The 16,653-nt window shown below is 50.0% G+C and overlaps 1 protein-coding gene across 4 annotated transcripts in view; it reads left to right on the top strand.

Moving 5' to 3' along the window:
- The window catches only part of Gfod1 (Gfo/Idh/MocA-like oxidoreductase domain containing 1), a 100,350-nt gene extending 84,815 nt beyond the window's left edge, over nucleotides 1-15,535 (top strand). For all 4 annotated transcript variants that reach the window (XM_003468742.5, XM_005003274.4, XM_063259895.1 and 1 more), the window contains exon 2: nucleotides 9,538-15,535. In XM_003468742.5, coding sequence (XP_003468790.1) covers nucleotides 9,538-10,457 — 920 coding nt within the window. In that variant the 3' untranslated portion in view covers nucleotides 10,458-15,535. The remainder of the gene's footprint in view (nucleotides 1-9,537) is intronic.
- Nucleotides 15,536-16,653: the final 1,118 nt, after the last annotated feature.

Here is a 16,653-nt window from a genome sequence, read left to right as displayed (position 1 = left end):
AGCACAATCCTTTTAAGAGAAGAGGGTTAATAGGGAAAAAATCAGCTGAGTTTGAGGCTGCAGAGGGAAGCCTGCTTCTTGAGTTGGGGGTCAGATGCTTTGTGAACACCCTTTTACCCTGCTCTTCCCTAGTTTTTGAGACCCTAAGGTTCTGAGCTCTGGTGACAGGATGTAACTATTTCCCAGGAATCCTGGGCCCTGGAAGGAGGAAACACAGGTCTCTCAAAACAATCAGCTGTGCTCTAAGGTGGAGGTTTGTGATTTGGCAACAGAGGGTTTAATTTGCAGCTTCCTATAGCTGAGTTTTAATTATTTCCCAGGAGCAGCTAATAAAGTGTTCAGCTAAATATTCAGGCAGCCTGGCCTCTCTCCGCATGGCACAGAGTGGACATGATATTGGCTATGGGCTCCTACTAAGACCCCACCCTGATGCCCAGCTAGGCATTACCAGGGCCTACAGCTCTGTGTTTGTTTCTCATTCATGACAGCAGTTAGGATCCAACGCAGGGCGCCTGGCAGAGCGTGCTGCAGATTCGTCTTGTAGTTTTATTTGCTGCATCTGAGCAGTGACCTTGATCTTGCCACAGCCTTTTCCTCTCAGCGGACTTTCCTGTACACCCTGCTCATTTCATACCATCTCCGGATGCTGTTTCCAAAGATCTCAGCTCCATGACCCAGGCAGCTTTGAACAAATGCAAGCCTCGGCCCCTCTCAGATTTCTACTCTGTGCCTCTTGTGTCCTGCGCTTACCTCCCTGCCCCCAGCTCATTTTGAATTCTTGCAGCTCGAAGAGCTGAGCTGTGCCATTTTTATTGGCCCCGTTCTGGACTTCAGCAGATGTTTATGGGCTCTTCTCATGCGTCAGCACGGTGCCTGTCACTCCAGCCTTCCCTTGGAAGCAGGTGTTACTATTCTAGCTTTATAGGCCTGGGAGCAGAGCTTCCTTGGTGTTGAATGGCTTGGGTCACAGAGTTCACAAAGTGGAGTCAGAACTTCAGACCTCCTCCTGATCCCCATTTCCCTTCCCAGTCCAATAAATCATGCCAGACCTCAGGCTGCTTCATTAATAAGGCTCAGTGGTTCCTCTCTGCCCAAATCAATCTTTACAGCCAGGAGTGCAGAAAGCTTGGAAATTGTAATACAGAAGCAAAACTTGAATTTCCAACAGCAGAATCTATCTGGCTGATCTTGCTGGAGGCAGGTTTGGGATGGACAGTAGCTCATCACAGGTCTGTGGAGAGTCGGCTTGAAAAACCAGGAAAGCCTTGGAGCTGATCACACCAGGGGCCCCAATCGGGATGAGTACATTTGGGCCCAAACCCATATGTATGCCTGTGCTTCCTACAAGGCTGCTGGGAAAACACACTCCTGGCTTGGCTCCCCCAGGGGCAGAGGCGGTGCTGCCTACCAGGACTGTCAGAACCTGGATAGTGTTCCCGCATGACAGTGGCCCAGCCTCCAAACCTACGCAGATGCCCAGTGATTGCCCTGTAAGTTGTCTGTCACTTTGTAGGCACCATCATCTTTCACTCCCCCAGCATGTGACAAGCTCTCAGCAGACAACCTGGTAGGTGACAAGGGGAGGGTGCTCTGGGAACTTGTGTTCATAATCACCACCACCTGTCGAGGGTGGAGCCTGGGAGCACTTACTAGATGCCTTGGCCAGGGCTTGTGTTTGGGTTGGTGATTATAAAGCAGAGTTCTCACAGCTGAGCTGGAGAATGAGAAATTCCCTGTTTCGCAGGTCAGGAAGCAGGGCTGTTGGGGTGTTTACTGTCTTAGCCAAGTTTTAGCCAGTGAGCTACTTTTCTGCCCCAAGGGCTTAGTGCTTTTAACATTTCCAATGGCTCTGAGGCTGAGTCATTTGATCCTGGTTACACCCTCCTGGATGCATTCTCTGGATGAAAAATGGGGGACACGTACTTTGGGGATCATGGTACTGACCATGCATCCTGAACCTGCCACATGTCGTTATCTGGGGTGATCATAATCCTAAATCTGAGCTTCCCCATTCCGCTCCAGTGGGGGGCAGTGGCACTGGTGTGGTGTTTACATGAGGAGCCGCTGCCACGCAGTGGTTTTGTGCTGATTTTAGCTCCTCTTCTTCCTTCCTGGTGCTTTTTCCTGTCCTGCCTGCACCTGTACCTGTGACTGCTGCCTCTGGGGAGTCCAGAGTTGGGGACAAAATCTCCTTGGTAACAAGTAGACTAATTATAGGTCTTTCAAACCCTAGAGTACCTGGTGGAGGCTTTTTAGTGGATTAAAAACTACTGAAAGAGCTAGAAACAAAGGTTTGAAAGGAAATGCAGATGTGCATCTGAGGCACTTGGTGCCAGCTGGGGAGACCTCCTCTGGGGGAGAGGTGCTAGGGCTCACAGGCAGGGGGTACAAACTGGGTGGAGCCTGTCACCAGTGTCACTGGTGCCACCCTGGGGATCAGTTCCTGTGGCAAAAAGGAGGCCACCTGGGTGGGCTTGATCTCATCATAGGGGCTCATTAAAAGCAAGTTCTTTTCAGCTGGTGGCATAAGAGGAAGTGAGCCAGGCCAAATTCGAGAAGGGTTTGGCCTGGCATGAAGATGGGGCCACTTGGTACAGCTGGATAGATGGTTCCCCCAAGGAACTGAGTGCAACCAGCACCCAGGAGGGAGGTGGAAGCAGATTCTTGGCCAAGAGCTCTGTGAACCCTGGTTAAGAGTCCAGCTGTGCCCACCTGGATCTCTGACCTCAAGACCTGGGACAGAGAAATTCGCATTGCTTTATGCTGGGTGGATCCACGTGTGAGTCCTTCACTGAAGCATAACTGTGAGCCTAGGAGTGTGTGGAGGAGCGTGTGATGGTGCCTGGTGTAGCAGGGAAGAAGACTCTCTTTCTCTCTCAGAAGTGGTGACTCACAATCCACAGTTGGCACCAGGGTTTTCTTGGGGATTATGTGGGGGCACTGGGAGACCACATGAGACTGTAGCCTTTGGCTATGTGATGCGGATTTGTGCCATTCTAGGCGGCTGTCCTGACCAATCCCGAACCTCATCGGACCCGTTCAGTCTCTTGGTTGACTCTAGTGGCTAGTGGTCTGCATTCTGCCCTTGGTCCCTACACTCCAGAAGGAGGCTGCTCGTGTGGGGAAAAGCCAGCTTAGGTGGCTCTGGTGATGCTCCTCTGGTGCAGGTGTGGAGAGGTGGTCCAGGCTGCTCCCCACGATGGTCAGTACTGCATTTCAGGAGTCGTTATTGGCTGTCTGGGACCAACATAGCTGGAGTTCCTTTCTGGCTGCTTTCCTGTCCCTGTCCCTGTCCTGACCACTGTAGTCCTTGGGTCCAACCCTAGGCTTCTGTCCTCCGATGCCCCTCCCCCTTCTAATCTGTATAGACAGGGAGGGACTGCCTGCTGCTGGAGAGCTGGCCACTGCGTGTTGGGGGCTCTGGCTCCTCCATTCCTACCTGCTCTTGCCAGCCCTCTGTTTCTTTGGGGCTGGAAGAATCAAGCATTCCTTTTCATTCCCCAGGGATGCCCACACGCATGACTTCCCAGTATCACATCTCCTTCTTAACTTTACCCTTGTCTGTATCCCACAGCGGTGCTGACCTGTGGGAAATGGGAATTGGGTTGCACCTCAGGGGCACTGCCCCCTGCCAGATGAGAGACTCCATCCCTAGCTGATGCGAATGATGCTCATGGAGAACCACAGGGGCTGCCATTCACAGAGAGGGCTCAGGTCACAGGCTGGAGCCGTGGGACGCATGGGTCAAATGCAGACAGCATTTGTACATTTTCAGCTCATTGTCAAGTCCCATCACTGTCAACTGCACTAACTTCCTTTCATCGTTTGTGACCCCCTTTCTGGGACAAAGGAGCTGAATGTGGGTCACCCTGACCCATTTCTGTCTCAAATTTAAAATTAAGATGGAACTGTAAGTTGCTCTGGGGCTTCGGCGGTCACCAGCTGAAGATCCCCACCCCTTGTCCTGGTTTCTGACACTGCCTGCAGTGTCACAGGCTCTGTCCCCAGCCACCTTGGTGCCTGGTGCTGCAGACACCACACCTGTGCACCCAGGCGTGCGGTAGCTGGTGGGAATGGGACCATGGAGCAGGGGCTGCCTCTGGGTGACACAGGGTGAAGAGAAGCCTTGGTAGCCTTAGGACAGGGTACCAAAATCAAGAGCAGCTGGCCCTGAAGCCAAGCACTCAGGATTCAAATCTTCGTTCTTTTGTTCCAGTGTTGGAAGCCAGGCAGGTTGCTTGCTCTCTCGGGGACTCTGTCTCCACACAGTAGTAGAATCGGCCTCGTCAGGGCTGTAGAGACTGAGAAATGGAAATGCGTGCAAGACACTCTGCGCCCTCCAGTGTGAAGTGAGTGCTCAGGAAGTGTGTGTGTGTGTGTGTGTGTGTGTGTGTGTGCACACATATTGGAATGGTGCGGCAAACAAATTAGGAGAAGGGAAAATCCAGAAGAGCAGGACCGTGTAGAGAGATTATAGTGACCCTGTCTATTCTTGTACAGCACTTAGTTCTGCTAAAACTTCAGACCTGTCTTTGATTTGCTTTTTCCCCTTCACTCTAAACTGCAATTCTTCTTAATCTTTTTGGAACCATTGAAGAATCAAATGAGCCTCTATCTCAGAAAACTGTTCAGGATCTACATGTAATTGTGGACAGTCCAGCTTTAGTGGTTTCTTAGGTCCCAGATGAAGTAACCTTACTTTGACCATTTTCTAAAGGGCACGAAGTCTGAATGACAGCTTGAATATCTGATGAATGATTAGACTCCTACATACGCTTCAGAACCTGAACCCGGCTGAAATGTCACAAGTCCTGCTTTCTTCCAGGCCCAAATCAAGTGGACAGTTCCCCGCTTCACTTCTTGCTCACTCCTCTTGTTTACCTGCCTTTTAGATCTGCATCCTGTGATCGTTTCCTGATTGAGTCTCTCTGAACTTCCGATCCTCTCTCCTTTCCTTGGTTGGTGCTGGTGGCTAGGGATGGGGAAGCACAGTGAGTGTATAACAAAGCAAATTCTGAGGAAGTGGGAGAACCAGGAAGCCTGTCCGATGGGCTTCGCAGGGGGCCCCACCAGGCTGTCTGTAGGAAGAGCATCCAGGTTTCCAAAAGATAAGTGGCCGTCAACACAAGAGGAATAATCAGGAGGAACAGGAGAGAAAGTAGCAGTGGCCTCGGAGATTCCACCCGATTAGATAAGGGAGCGCACAGCTGGGAACCTGCGGAAACCTGGCAGGCAGCTAGGCTGTGAGCTCCAGGCGGAGAGCCTGGTGGGACGGCTCTGGACACAGCAGCCTATCTAAACGCGGGCAGCCAAGGGGCTCCTGCATGGTGGGGAGGCGTCACTGGGAAACTCCCTCCTGGGGGGAGACTGTCACATCAGGGATCAGCGTTGGTCTCCCCTAGTGGTAGAGAGATCTGAGCCAGGATTCTGCTGTGTCTTGCAGACCCTGAGTGTTCTGCTGGAGGCAGCTGCAGGACTGTTGCCTGCAAGCCCTTCCTAGAGCACCAGCTCCTCATAAGGGCTGTGGGTATTTCAGCTCAGCTTCAGAAACATACGCAGCCGGCTTCAGAGGGAGCCAAGTTTCCATTTCCCCTTTGAGAGAGCTCGGGAGGGTGGCACAGCGGCTTTGGAAATTATTTAATGTAAAAGCTCTGACAGAGAGCAGGCACCCGGCCTCGCTGCTGCTACACTTCCACCCATGGAAGTTTCCGCTGCTGCCTTTCTGCTTCCAGCCTCAGCCCCAAGAGCAGGTGGGCAGACGCCATCTCTGCCAACACAGCGCTCCCACCTGGTGTGCTCCCACCTGGTGTGCTCCCACCTGATGTGCTCCCACCTGATGTGCTCCTGAGGGCTTCCCGTGTTGAAAACAAACTTGGCTGAAGCCCAGAGCCACCCAAAGTCTCTGTCCCTCTGTAAGAGAGCAAGTGGTCTGTGCAGGAGAGGGTCAGGAAGATGTCCCTGATGTGTCCTCTGCTACCCGTCCGTGGCCCTACTGTACCAGGTAGACAAGGGTGGTACCACTCCAAGATTCCCACTTCCGTGCACAGGGACAGCCCCCTGGGGTGGGGTGGAAGGCTCGAGGTCCTTCAGTGGGAGCAGCAGGGTGACACCCCCACCTCATCCCAGCTCCAGGATGCCTAGGAAGCCTGCCTGGTTCTGTCGTCACTGTGAGCACCTAGAGCTCTGTTGAAACTGTCTGCTGCACGGGAATGTCCGGGGCCTGGCACCACACAGTAACTTCCTCTCATGCCCTGTTTCCCTGCTTTCTGTTTCACACTGGCTGTGGCTTGGGAGTGAAATAGGACCCGTATGTTCTGAGAGGCTTCGCTTTGTTCTCTGCAGCGTGATTTTCTGGAAGGCTATTTGAAGTCGCTGAGCTTCTGATCTCTTGCCTTGTGCTGCTGTGACAGTGTGAACTCAAGGCCCAGAGTGTGTGTGTCTGGGGTGCTCTGAGGGGCACTGGGTGTGGGGATGGCTCTCCAGTCCTTGGTGTAACTCTGTCCCCTCAGTGGTGAGAGCAGTTTCTTTCCTCTCTGTGCAAGGTGAGGCCGGGACAGTATTTTCCCCTCATAAAGAGGTCCTGAGCAATCAAAGCAGGAAGACCAGGCCACAGGGCCAGAGCTTCTGATACTTACAAAGTTCAAGATGAGGATGCTTGCACCGTCTTACTGGGTCACAGGAGCTAGAGACAGGTCCATGAGAGCCAGGCCCTCCAACTCTGAGGGTCCTTTAGTCAACACTGAGTGCTGCTCTTCTATGATATTTTCTTATTAGGCTTAAAAATAATCTAGTAGCAACACTACTTAGCATTGTGAAGCTTTGAGTTCAGTCAATCCCCAGCGCCAAAAAGAAAAAGAGCAGACCTAATCCTGCTAATTGCTCTTAGCGGCTGTAACACGTCAGGTAGTCCATGCTGGCATTTTTGTCTCTTCAGAGCCGAGATCCAAGTGTGCCTGTGAATAGAACCCTTTTCTATAACATTACATCATAATGAGCTTGCTCAGCATTGAGCGGTCTGTATGGGCATCATCTTCAGGGGCTGAACAATATTCTATTATATGGCCCCACCCCAGTTTTCTTAGCCATTCTTGGATGTTGGCCGTTTGTATTGTGCCTAGCTTTTTGCTTTAATAAATGATGTAGAGAGACTCATCTTTGGGCACAAAGCCGTGCTTGCATTTCACATCATTTCTTTGGGATAGCTTCCTAGAAATTTCTTCTGATTTTCAAGGATGTTGGATGTCAAAGTACTACGTCCTCTATGCAGCATGGATGTCCCCAGAGACTGCAGGCAGACGTGGGGCCAGGTGACAGTGTGTGTGGTGATCCTGCCCTATAAGACATGGTGCTGTGGACACTGGAGAAAGTAAACCCTAGGTTTACCCTGAGGAATGTACTGGATAGCGTGGCATTATAATATAAAGAACTATCCTAGAACAAGAGATGCCTGGACCCGAGAGAATCCAAGGTGAATGCTGGGATGGAACAGTTCTTTGCGTGGATTTCATCTGGTCTCTTCTGGAGCTTTCGTAAGAATCTACAGAGTTGCTGAGAATTTTCTATTCGTTGATTACTGGGGAATTCGTGGTAAAGGAGGTGAATTATTTTTTTCTATTATAAAAAGTTAAAGTAGACAAAACTTAAAAAAAAAATGCCATCCACCTGAATCCTTAGAATACAACAAGATGGCAGTCAACTGTCTTGGTTTGGAGGACCTTGAGGCAGGGTGAGGCAAAAGCCAGAGTTTATACCCCACAGGTGTGAGGCAGAACCTGGTAGTGTTTGTCACCTGTCGCTGCAGTGACCCACCAATCCATTTACATATAAATCCATTCCTGGCAACGTGAGCTGATGCCTGTGAGATCAGACCATCACAACACGCCGTTATACAGGTGCATGGCCCCTTTGGTGACACAGATGAGTGTTACCTCGTACCTTTGTGACAGTCCCTGTCCTCACCTGGTTGCTGGGAGTTAAAAGGGCTCTGACTGCACAGGGCTGGTCATGAGGAGGGCTAGCCCTGCTCTCCCTGGGTGGAAAAGGCAGAGAGACATGGCCATTCGGGGACTCTGGGGCCAGAATTAGATGTGCACCTGGAAGTCTTGGCTATGGTTGCTTTTTTTTTCTCCACTTTGCCCTGATCACATCAGCTGTTTGGCTGTCTCCACAAGAGGAAAGTGGTTCACACTCCAGGCTGAGCTGATCAGACATCTGAACTGCAGGGCTCCCACAAAACCTGGTACCGACTCAGCTCGGTTCAAGAGATCATTTGTGTCTCATCGCCCTCCTCCCTGTGAGGTCGCACCTTTGTCTGTGGCGGAAGTCTCCAGGGTTCCACTCGAGGGTGTGCAAAGACTGAGCCACAGAGACCTGCACCTGGTGGGTGCACACCTTGACTCCCCTCATACATGTTTTACTGGGCTTGCTAGCAGATCCGTGCTTTGAGTTGTAGTTGGCGGTTTCTCCACATCAGTCCATCCAGTAGAGCTGTTTTTCTCCTGGCTTCTGCTGAATAAATCCCTTTTGCAGTCCCTGTCACTCTTTGATCCTTTGTTTGTGCCAGACCCAGAGCCACTTAGCCTCCTCAAGGGCTCAGGCAGGCAGCTTGCAGTCCCTGTAATTTATATGCCCATTATAGACATCACATGGGGCTAATTCTCATACAAACTCCATCCACCCTGGTGGCAGGTGGGGGGGGGACACAGCCCACCCCTCCAGGTAATGAATCTGCTGGTGGTGGAACATTGAACAAACCTCTGTGACCACTGCCAGCCCTAATCTAGAATGTTAAAAAAGAGGCTCCAAATGCAACCCTGGGGGAAGAGGGGGCGGCAGAATGCCAAAAGCTTAGACCTTCAAAGGGTATCATTAAGAAATTCCTCCTCACATTTAATCAGACTCCCTGGCTGGGAATTGAACTCATATGTCCCAGTTTTATCTAGATAACTGCTCTCCCTACTCTAAAAATATTTAGGCTATTTAATAATACCTTTTATGTTGACATCGTTTACATATAAAATACGTTGTGTACAAGATAATTTTAAAAGATATTGTGTACTTTCATAAAACTATCTTTTATATATAAATATTTTTACATTATTTTATAAGCAAGACTTGCTTATAAAGTGTTATAAACTTATGAAAATATTAAAGCACTTATTTATATCAGCAAATATATTAAAATATATGCTATGTAAGTGTATTAAAGTAAACCTTACTATTAATACACTTACTATGTAAGTGTATTAAAGTAAACCTTACAATCAGTACCAATGATTTACTATTACAATTAAATTGATGTAGTCTAAGTATTTAGTGTAATAGTGTAGTATATATGATGTGGCTTGTATAATGAAGAACCATATTATGAAAATTTCACTCCCCAAGTTTCCGAAGTGTTAGTAAACAGTGATAAATGTGCATAAATAGCATCATGGGAGACTAATCTGAGGTGGGGGTGGGGGCTCGCGCTCCGGCGCCACAGCGCCCCCTAGCGTCCGCCCCGCGCGCTGACCCGCTGTCGTCTTGGTCCCGCAGGCATCGGCAAGAACGTCATCTGCGACCGCACGGCCACGCCGCTGGACGCCTTCCGCATGATGTCGGCGGCCCACTACTACCCCAAGCTCATGAGCATCATGGGCAACGTGCTGCGCTTCCTGCCGGCCTTCGTGCGCATGAAGCAGCTGATCGAGGAGGGCTACGTGGGGGAGCTGCTGGTGTGCGAGGTGCAGGTGCACGGGGGCAGCCTGCTGGGCAAGAAGTACAACTGGAGCTGCGACGACCTGATGGGCGGCGGCGGGCTGCACTCGGTGGGCACCTACATCATCGACCTGCTCACCTTCCTCACCGGCCAGAAGGCCGTCAAGGTGCACGGGCTGCTCAAGACCTTTGTCAAGCAGACGGACCACATCAAGGGCATCCGCCAGATCACCAGCGACGACTTCTGCACCTTCCAGATGGTGCTGGAGGGCGGCGTGTGCTGCACCGTGACCCTGAACTTCAACGTGCCCGGCGAGTTCAAGCAGGACGTGACCGTGGTGGGCGCGGCCGGGCGCCTGCTGGCCGTGGGCACTGATCTCTACGGGCAGCGCAACAGCGAGGCCGAGCAGGAGCTGCTGCTGCAGGACACCACGCCCGTGAGCAACTCGCTGCTGCCCGCCAAGGCCTTCAGCGACATCCCCGCGCCCTACCTGCGCGGCACCATGAAGATGATGCAGGCCGTGCGCCAGGCCTTCCAGGACCAGGATGACCGGCGCACGTGGGACGGGCAGCCACTCACCATGGCCGCCACCTTCGACGACTGCCTGTATGCGCTCTGCGTGGTGGACACCATCAAGAGGTCCAGCCAGACTGGCGAGTGGCAGAACATCGCCATCATGACTGAGGAGCCCGAGCTGAGCCCCGCCTACCTGATCAGCGAGGCCATGCGTCGCAGCAGGATGTCCCTGTATTGTTAGCGAGGACCTGGTGGGGACCGGGGAAAATGCATAGTGGGGGAGAATACATGGCATCTAAGGAGGGGGACCCTGGCCGGTAAGGGACCCCAGACAGTGTTGGTGGACCCCGAGCCCTACCTGCCATGGCCCCTGCTGGGTGTTCCCATCAGAGGCAGAGGTCGAGCAGCCCCGGCTGCTGCCCTGCACTGTGAGAAGCAAGGACAGGTCACTTCCCTCCCTCTCATCTGCCCCGGCCGGGTGCCTCGGCCTCCTGCAAGGCGTGTGTCAGATGGCGAGGTCACGTCTCACACGGCTCTAGCATGCCTGTTAGTCCAGGGAGGAAGTTCAGATTCCAGGAAGCCGCTTTTGATTCCACTTAAGGTATCTGAAGGAAAAGTAGGTGGTGTACCAAAGTGCAGTTTCCTTAACTGGGAAGTGGAAGGGTGGCTGTCTGGCCTGAGCAGAGCCCAGGTTCTCACGGGCTAAGAGGTGGGCGGCACAGAAGGAACTGTCCCTCTGAGCTCTTCGGCAGTGGGACAGACCTGAAGAGTTTCCCTGGAAGGGAGGGAGAGAGGAAGCGGTGTCCATTGCCACCTGGCTCTCAGGTTGGCGCCAAGAATGCCACACTGCAAGGAGGTCTAACTTAGATGTGTTCGTGTGCCACCCTCCAGGCCTGGGGACAGCCCCTGGCCTCAGAGTGACTTCCCAAACTGAAGGGGAAAAGCCTCACCCTGGAGCTGTGTTGGGCTTTACCACCCGTCTCTGGTTAGGAGTGGTACCCAGCTTTGAGGATGTAAAAGAGAAGCCTTCTCTTCCACTCAGATAGAATGCCTTTCCCTTAACGAGAAGAGGCGAGGTTGTTTTTTTCCTTTGCTTTGGCCCTGGCTCTCAGGATGTGGACACCTAAAAACTTGTGAAGAGGTGGCAAGCAAAAGGACAGGCACGACCATAGTTTTCAGGATTTCTAAATTGGAGGTGTAGGATTCTCAGAGAAGAAGTTTAATGTTGGGAAAATTTCTACTTTCTCTCCTGTTGCTTTTTCCCTCTTCTTAGTGTTCATGAGTGAAAATAGGCACAAGCTGAAAGGAACATCCAGTCACATGCAGATGTGTGTTTTAATGGTTCTTATCAAGAGGCACCAATACCATCTTTTAATATTCAGATCTGGTCTTGAAAGACTAAGTCAAGTACATTCTGACACTGGGATGTTATGTTTTTCTGATTTTTCACTCCTCATGAGACGTTTGCCCGGGTTAGGTATGGATGCTATTCCTTGTAAATCCACCCAACTTTTGTTCACAGACTCGCTGTTACAGAGCAGTCTTTGGCATGTGGTAGAGTTTGGACTTCTTTGTAGCTGAGCAGCAGAACTAGAAGGAAATTTAATGGACCTGGCTCCACCCTCCAGGCTTTATTTGAGCAGGTAACGTCTATAGGCAAACAGATGATTGGTTGCATCCTCCATCCTCCCCTCTGGGGTCAGTTCATGTCAAAGCCCCTGGCTACTCACAGGCGCTCTGTGAATATTTCCACACCAAAGGGAGGGCGCTCATTTTCTAGGATGGAGGAGTCAGGCTGGCTCTCTGCACCCTCCTCCCCTGCCAGCCTCCCTGCAAAGGGGCAAAGTCAGCTGAGATGCCACATAAGTCATCAGGGTCCCTGGTGGTTGACATGGTATGGTCAGCATTTCCAGTTTGGCAGTGATCAGTTGACTGGGTGCAGAGAAAGTAGATGACTCTGTGGGCCTCATTTTCTAAGTCACTTATAGATATACCTGGGGATTCAATTTTATGTTTCTGTGCTTAACTGATCCGTGAGATTCCAGCTGCCTCAGGGCTCTGTGATACATAGCCATTGTCTAAAACAAAAATTTTCAGTTGAGCTTGGGAGATACAAAAAGAATATACTTTAACAGAAGCATGAAAAAATATTAGTATGTGGACTCAAATTTTAGCTACTGAAATGCATGTAGTAGGTAGATGTGGGAATGAGGAAGAATGAAGATCTAGGTTGTTCATTTTCAAAAAATAATGCAGTGGTGAAGAGATTCCTTCTGCTCCTCTCTGCCAGGAGCAGCGCTCTGAGGCTGACACTGTAAGCCCTCACCAGTGTCCCCAGGACTATTTCAAACCCAGTACACTTGGGAATTTGGACATCATCCCTAACTTTGATCTTGAACTGAGTCCCAGCAAAAATCCAGCCCCTTTTGCTTTCTTTCAGGTGTTGCAAGGGCTGGATGGAGGCAACACGGTGCAGTCTCCCCCTTGCCTATCTCGGCCCCATTCTTCCATAGATCCTACTCTTTGCTGTTGGTCAGGGCTTTTTTTCCAGGTGTCCACAAGTGCTTGGGCTGTTGCACACTTATTTAGAAAGTTCAGAGTCTGTGACCACTGTCAGTCTCTCTACACTTCTCCCCTCCCTGGGAAAGTGGCACTGTGGGATGCCTCTGATGTACCCTGGCACACCTGATCATAAATGCCACCGTGTCGGGTTATCTGGATTTTGCAGGAGCCATCTTGGCTGAGTCTGGCCAACTCCCAAGACTTCTCTGCTGTGTGCACAGCATTCAAGTACGTGAGCTCCTGCGATCCATAAACTGACCCTAGGCTACCAGTCCCTTGACACAGAAAAAAGTAACCTGACCAGAGTCACACAACTAGGAAGCAAAGTAAGCTCACTTAATCCAAAACCTGGCTTCTTTCAACCATATTTGGGCTTTGGCTGCTCTTCCTGGGCAGGAAGGGTGCTCCCTGTCCAACCCTTAGAAGGTCAGCTGCATGATAAGAGCAGATGGAGACCTCCAACACTCTGCTGAGCGGGACACCACCTCTGAGCTTCTGCATGAAGCTTTGAACAGAAGTAGTTGATTCTCCCCCTCCTTCCCAGAATGAAAATATCACTCAGCTTCTTTTCAAGTGGATTTTCTACATTAATTTTTGATTGTAGGTCACCAAGCAAACCTCAGAGTCAGGAGTTTTCAAAAACACTGTGGTCTCTTATAGATGGCCATGGACTTGGAGGGGCCCGAGTGTAACACAGGAAACCTTTTCTCAGGAAGCCGGGCTTTTAAGGTTCATTTGCTGTGATCTGGAGTTCAGCTGTGCATTTGAGCCCTTTTAGTCCTCACTCTCCTCATCTTGTCCAGTAGCTACAACTATTGAATTTGACCCGTGTTTATAAGTTAGCTGGTGAGCACAGGAGGAAATCAGCTGATATCCTTGGTCCAAGAAAATCCAGTTGCATGTGAAGGGATTTCAGAGTCTAATATAGTCAGTTCTTGCATTTTATATCCCAGAAAGAATCAGTGATGGCTGAGGACACCCCACTTCTTCAGTGATAGGAAACCTGGCTCCACAGCCCACTCTGCTGCATACTGCTGAGCTTTCAGTTAGGGACAGGAGACTCAGAGAGGGAAGTGACTGGTCACAAGGTCCCTGGCTAGTTGGTGGAGAAGTTAGAATTGGGCATCAGGCTGTGTCGGACTGTATTCCCCAAGCTACTGCAGAAGCTCAGTTATGTCTTGAATGTACTTAACTAGCTGTTTAAAATTCTCCATTGTGGCTGTAAGGTGAACCATTGTCTCTAACTTGTGTTTTATTTGGCAAGGATGGGGGCATCCATTCAGAGGTTGTCCCCCCGTGGGCTGTATGGATATTGCTTCCTCTTCCCGTTGCTGGGTACAAACATAGGCTGTGACCAGTTTGGATTCTTACTCCACGGACTGCTTATTTTGTTTGGCCATCAAAGCCCTCGAGTTCACAGCACGGAAGTCATGACACTGGAGAACTTGCCAGAAAACAAAAATCAGCTATGAGAACCCTGCTTTTCAGTTCCATGGTAGGGGTGGGGAAGAAAGCTGGGAAGGAAAAGCTGGGTGTGTCTGAAGGGTGGTTCCAGAGTCCTCGTGGGCTTCAGGCTCTCCTGGCCTGTCCTACCCTGAGCATAGAAGCAGAGGACTGTCCAGCTTGCCCCAGACTTCTCCCCTGTGCTTCTTTAAAAATGATGGGTTTAGTGGTCCCATTAGAAGATGGCCGTGAAGCCAGTGCTGTATCCGAGTGACCATGGTTAGGAAGGGACAGTAGCACCCAGCTGACCCTCTTCTCCTCTACGTCGTGGGTCCTATTGGCTGGAGCCCTTTAGTGGCCACCCATGGGGCTGGCTCTCCCCTTCAGGCTCCAGAAGTATTGCATTACTGAGTACCCTCAAATCTGTGCAGTCCTTTGGGTTCACACCAGCAGTGGACCGAGTGATTCAAAGATCCTACTAAATGCAATGAGTTGATGCTTCACAGGGCAGTCAGAGCCCCGCTGGGTACGGAGTACACGTCAGCCATGGAGCCACATGTCCTACCTCTCCCCTTCCCCATGCGCTCTGGCGTCTGCTGCAGCCACAAGGGCTAAGTTACTAAAAGAGCCCCGTGGTTTCGCCTTGTAAAACACAGCGACTTACTCATTTTGCCAGTGGACTCCCAGGTTAAGAAACAAAAGCTGTGACCTACCCATTCCTGGCTGCTGCCCTGAACCTTGTCCAGGGAGACATATCTTGCAATTGTGGCTTTCTGTTTGCTGCCCGGTGCTTTTCAGTTGTTTTGTGTGTATGTGTGTGTGCGTTTTTAAAACCAAAATTGCATCGTTTTGGTTGTCCTCATTGAGTATATATTTATTGTGTTATACCAACATGAATATATATGTATGTATATGTATAAAAAATATAAAAAGGCATGTATACTAGATATTTTAAACAGTTATTTATCAAGGGAAAAAGATGTGTGTTATAAAGTAAACAGAGTCTATATTTTATATATAATGTAGATAGCAAAAAATAGCTTATAAATTATAGAAGGTTTTGGTTTTCCTTTTTTATTATTAAAGAAAAAAAAAAAAGACAGTGCAAGTGCTGTTAGTGTTTTAAAGGCCAAACTACTATGGGAGGTGAACTTCCTGTGTGCCCTTGTTACCTGTGTTATGCTTGGGCTTGGACTCCCCGCATGGCCAAATGGCCTGGGCCGCACCAGATGTGGCCTCCAGCTGGTTTCCATAGTTCGCAGAGGTGGGATGAAAGGATGCAAGTGGCAAATAAAGATTTCAAAGAAAATACAAGGCCAGTGGTTTCTCACTTCCTACACCCAAGGGCTTATAGTTTAGGCAGCTGCCCAGGTTGAGGGCTGGGAAGCCTAGAGGGGTGCATCTGAGGCACGTGCATGCTGGGGAGGCTGTCACAGGTCAGCAACCATGCAGCTGAAGGAGGGACATCGACTGACCTTCCACTTCTGGCTGGGAATCATTACCTGTGCAAACTGGGGCCTTCAGGGTCAAACCCTCATTTTGGAAATGTGAAAATGGAGTGACGATCTGTGTAAGACTGTGTGTGTGTGTGTGTGTGTGTGTGTGTGTGTGTGTGTGTGTGTGTGTGTAAAACTAATCCAAACAGGAAGATAGCTTGGCTTTTAGCTTGGGGGAGCAAATTTTAGATTGCTCCCCCCATTATTTTAGTATTATGACTAATACCACATTCCTCACTCTGAAAGGTCCTTGCAGGCAGGTTCACCCAACTATTTACAAAGGGATCTTCTCTTGCTTATTTTGAGCCCTGTTTAAGGGCAGCCACTGTGAACTGAGCTCAGCCCAATTTGAACTGTGAGGCACAGGGTGTCACTGATGGGCTGCCTCTCCCCTTTGCTGAGTCAGAATCCATGGGAGTACGTCTGTGGGACCATGCTTTCTTTCTAAACAGTTTGAAATTAGAATAATACCACAAAACCTGATGACTTGGTATTCATTTCTTCTTGAGCAAGACCCGATGTTGGTACAATCAAAGTGCATCAAGCCACCCGGCTAATAACATTGCCACGAACCCCGCATCTACATAGATTGTCACTGTGCTCACATACCAGGGTCATGCCTTATGCTGTGTAGGATCTCAGTGCAGTTTTAAATAAGGCCATGAAAACAAGGCTTTGTGCACTGTCTACCAATTGTGAAGTGTCTTTGAGATAGGACTCATTCCTGTGTCTGTTCTAGCAAAGTGACTTGTGACACAACGCCCAAGGGAAATCTCAGATTTCCTAAGCACATGTAGAAATTTTCAGTAGGAGCTAGTCATTCCTTTGTAGGTTTTGAGGTTTTCTGAGTGACACTGATTTCTTCTAATTTTAGGTCTTGTCTTGCTTTTTAAACTGGGGATTCTATGAATCCAGCATCCCTAATTTGAAATCCAA

Source organism: Cavia porcellus, unplaced genomic scaffold (assembly GCF_034190915.1).
Source record: "Cavia porcellus strain 051 isolate PalLab524CR breed Dunkin Hartley unplaced genomic scaffold, mCavPor4.1 scaffold_13, whole genome shotgun sequence".
Lineage (NCBI taxonomy): Eukaryota > Metazoa > Chordata > Mammalia > Rodentia > Caviidae > Cavia > Cavia porcellus.
Note: the sequence above shows the minus strand (reverse complement) of the source record. Positions and strands in the feature narration are given on the sequence as shown.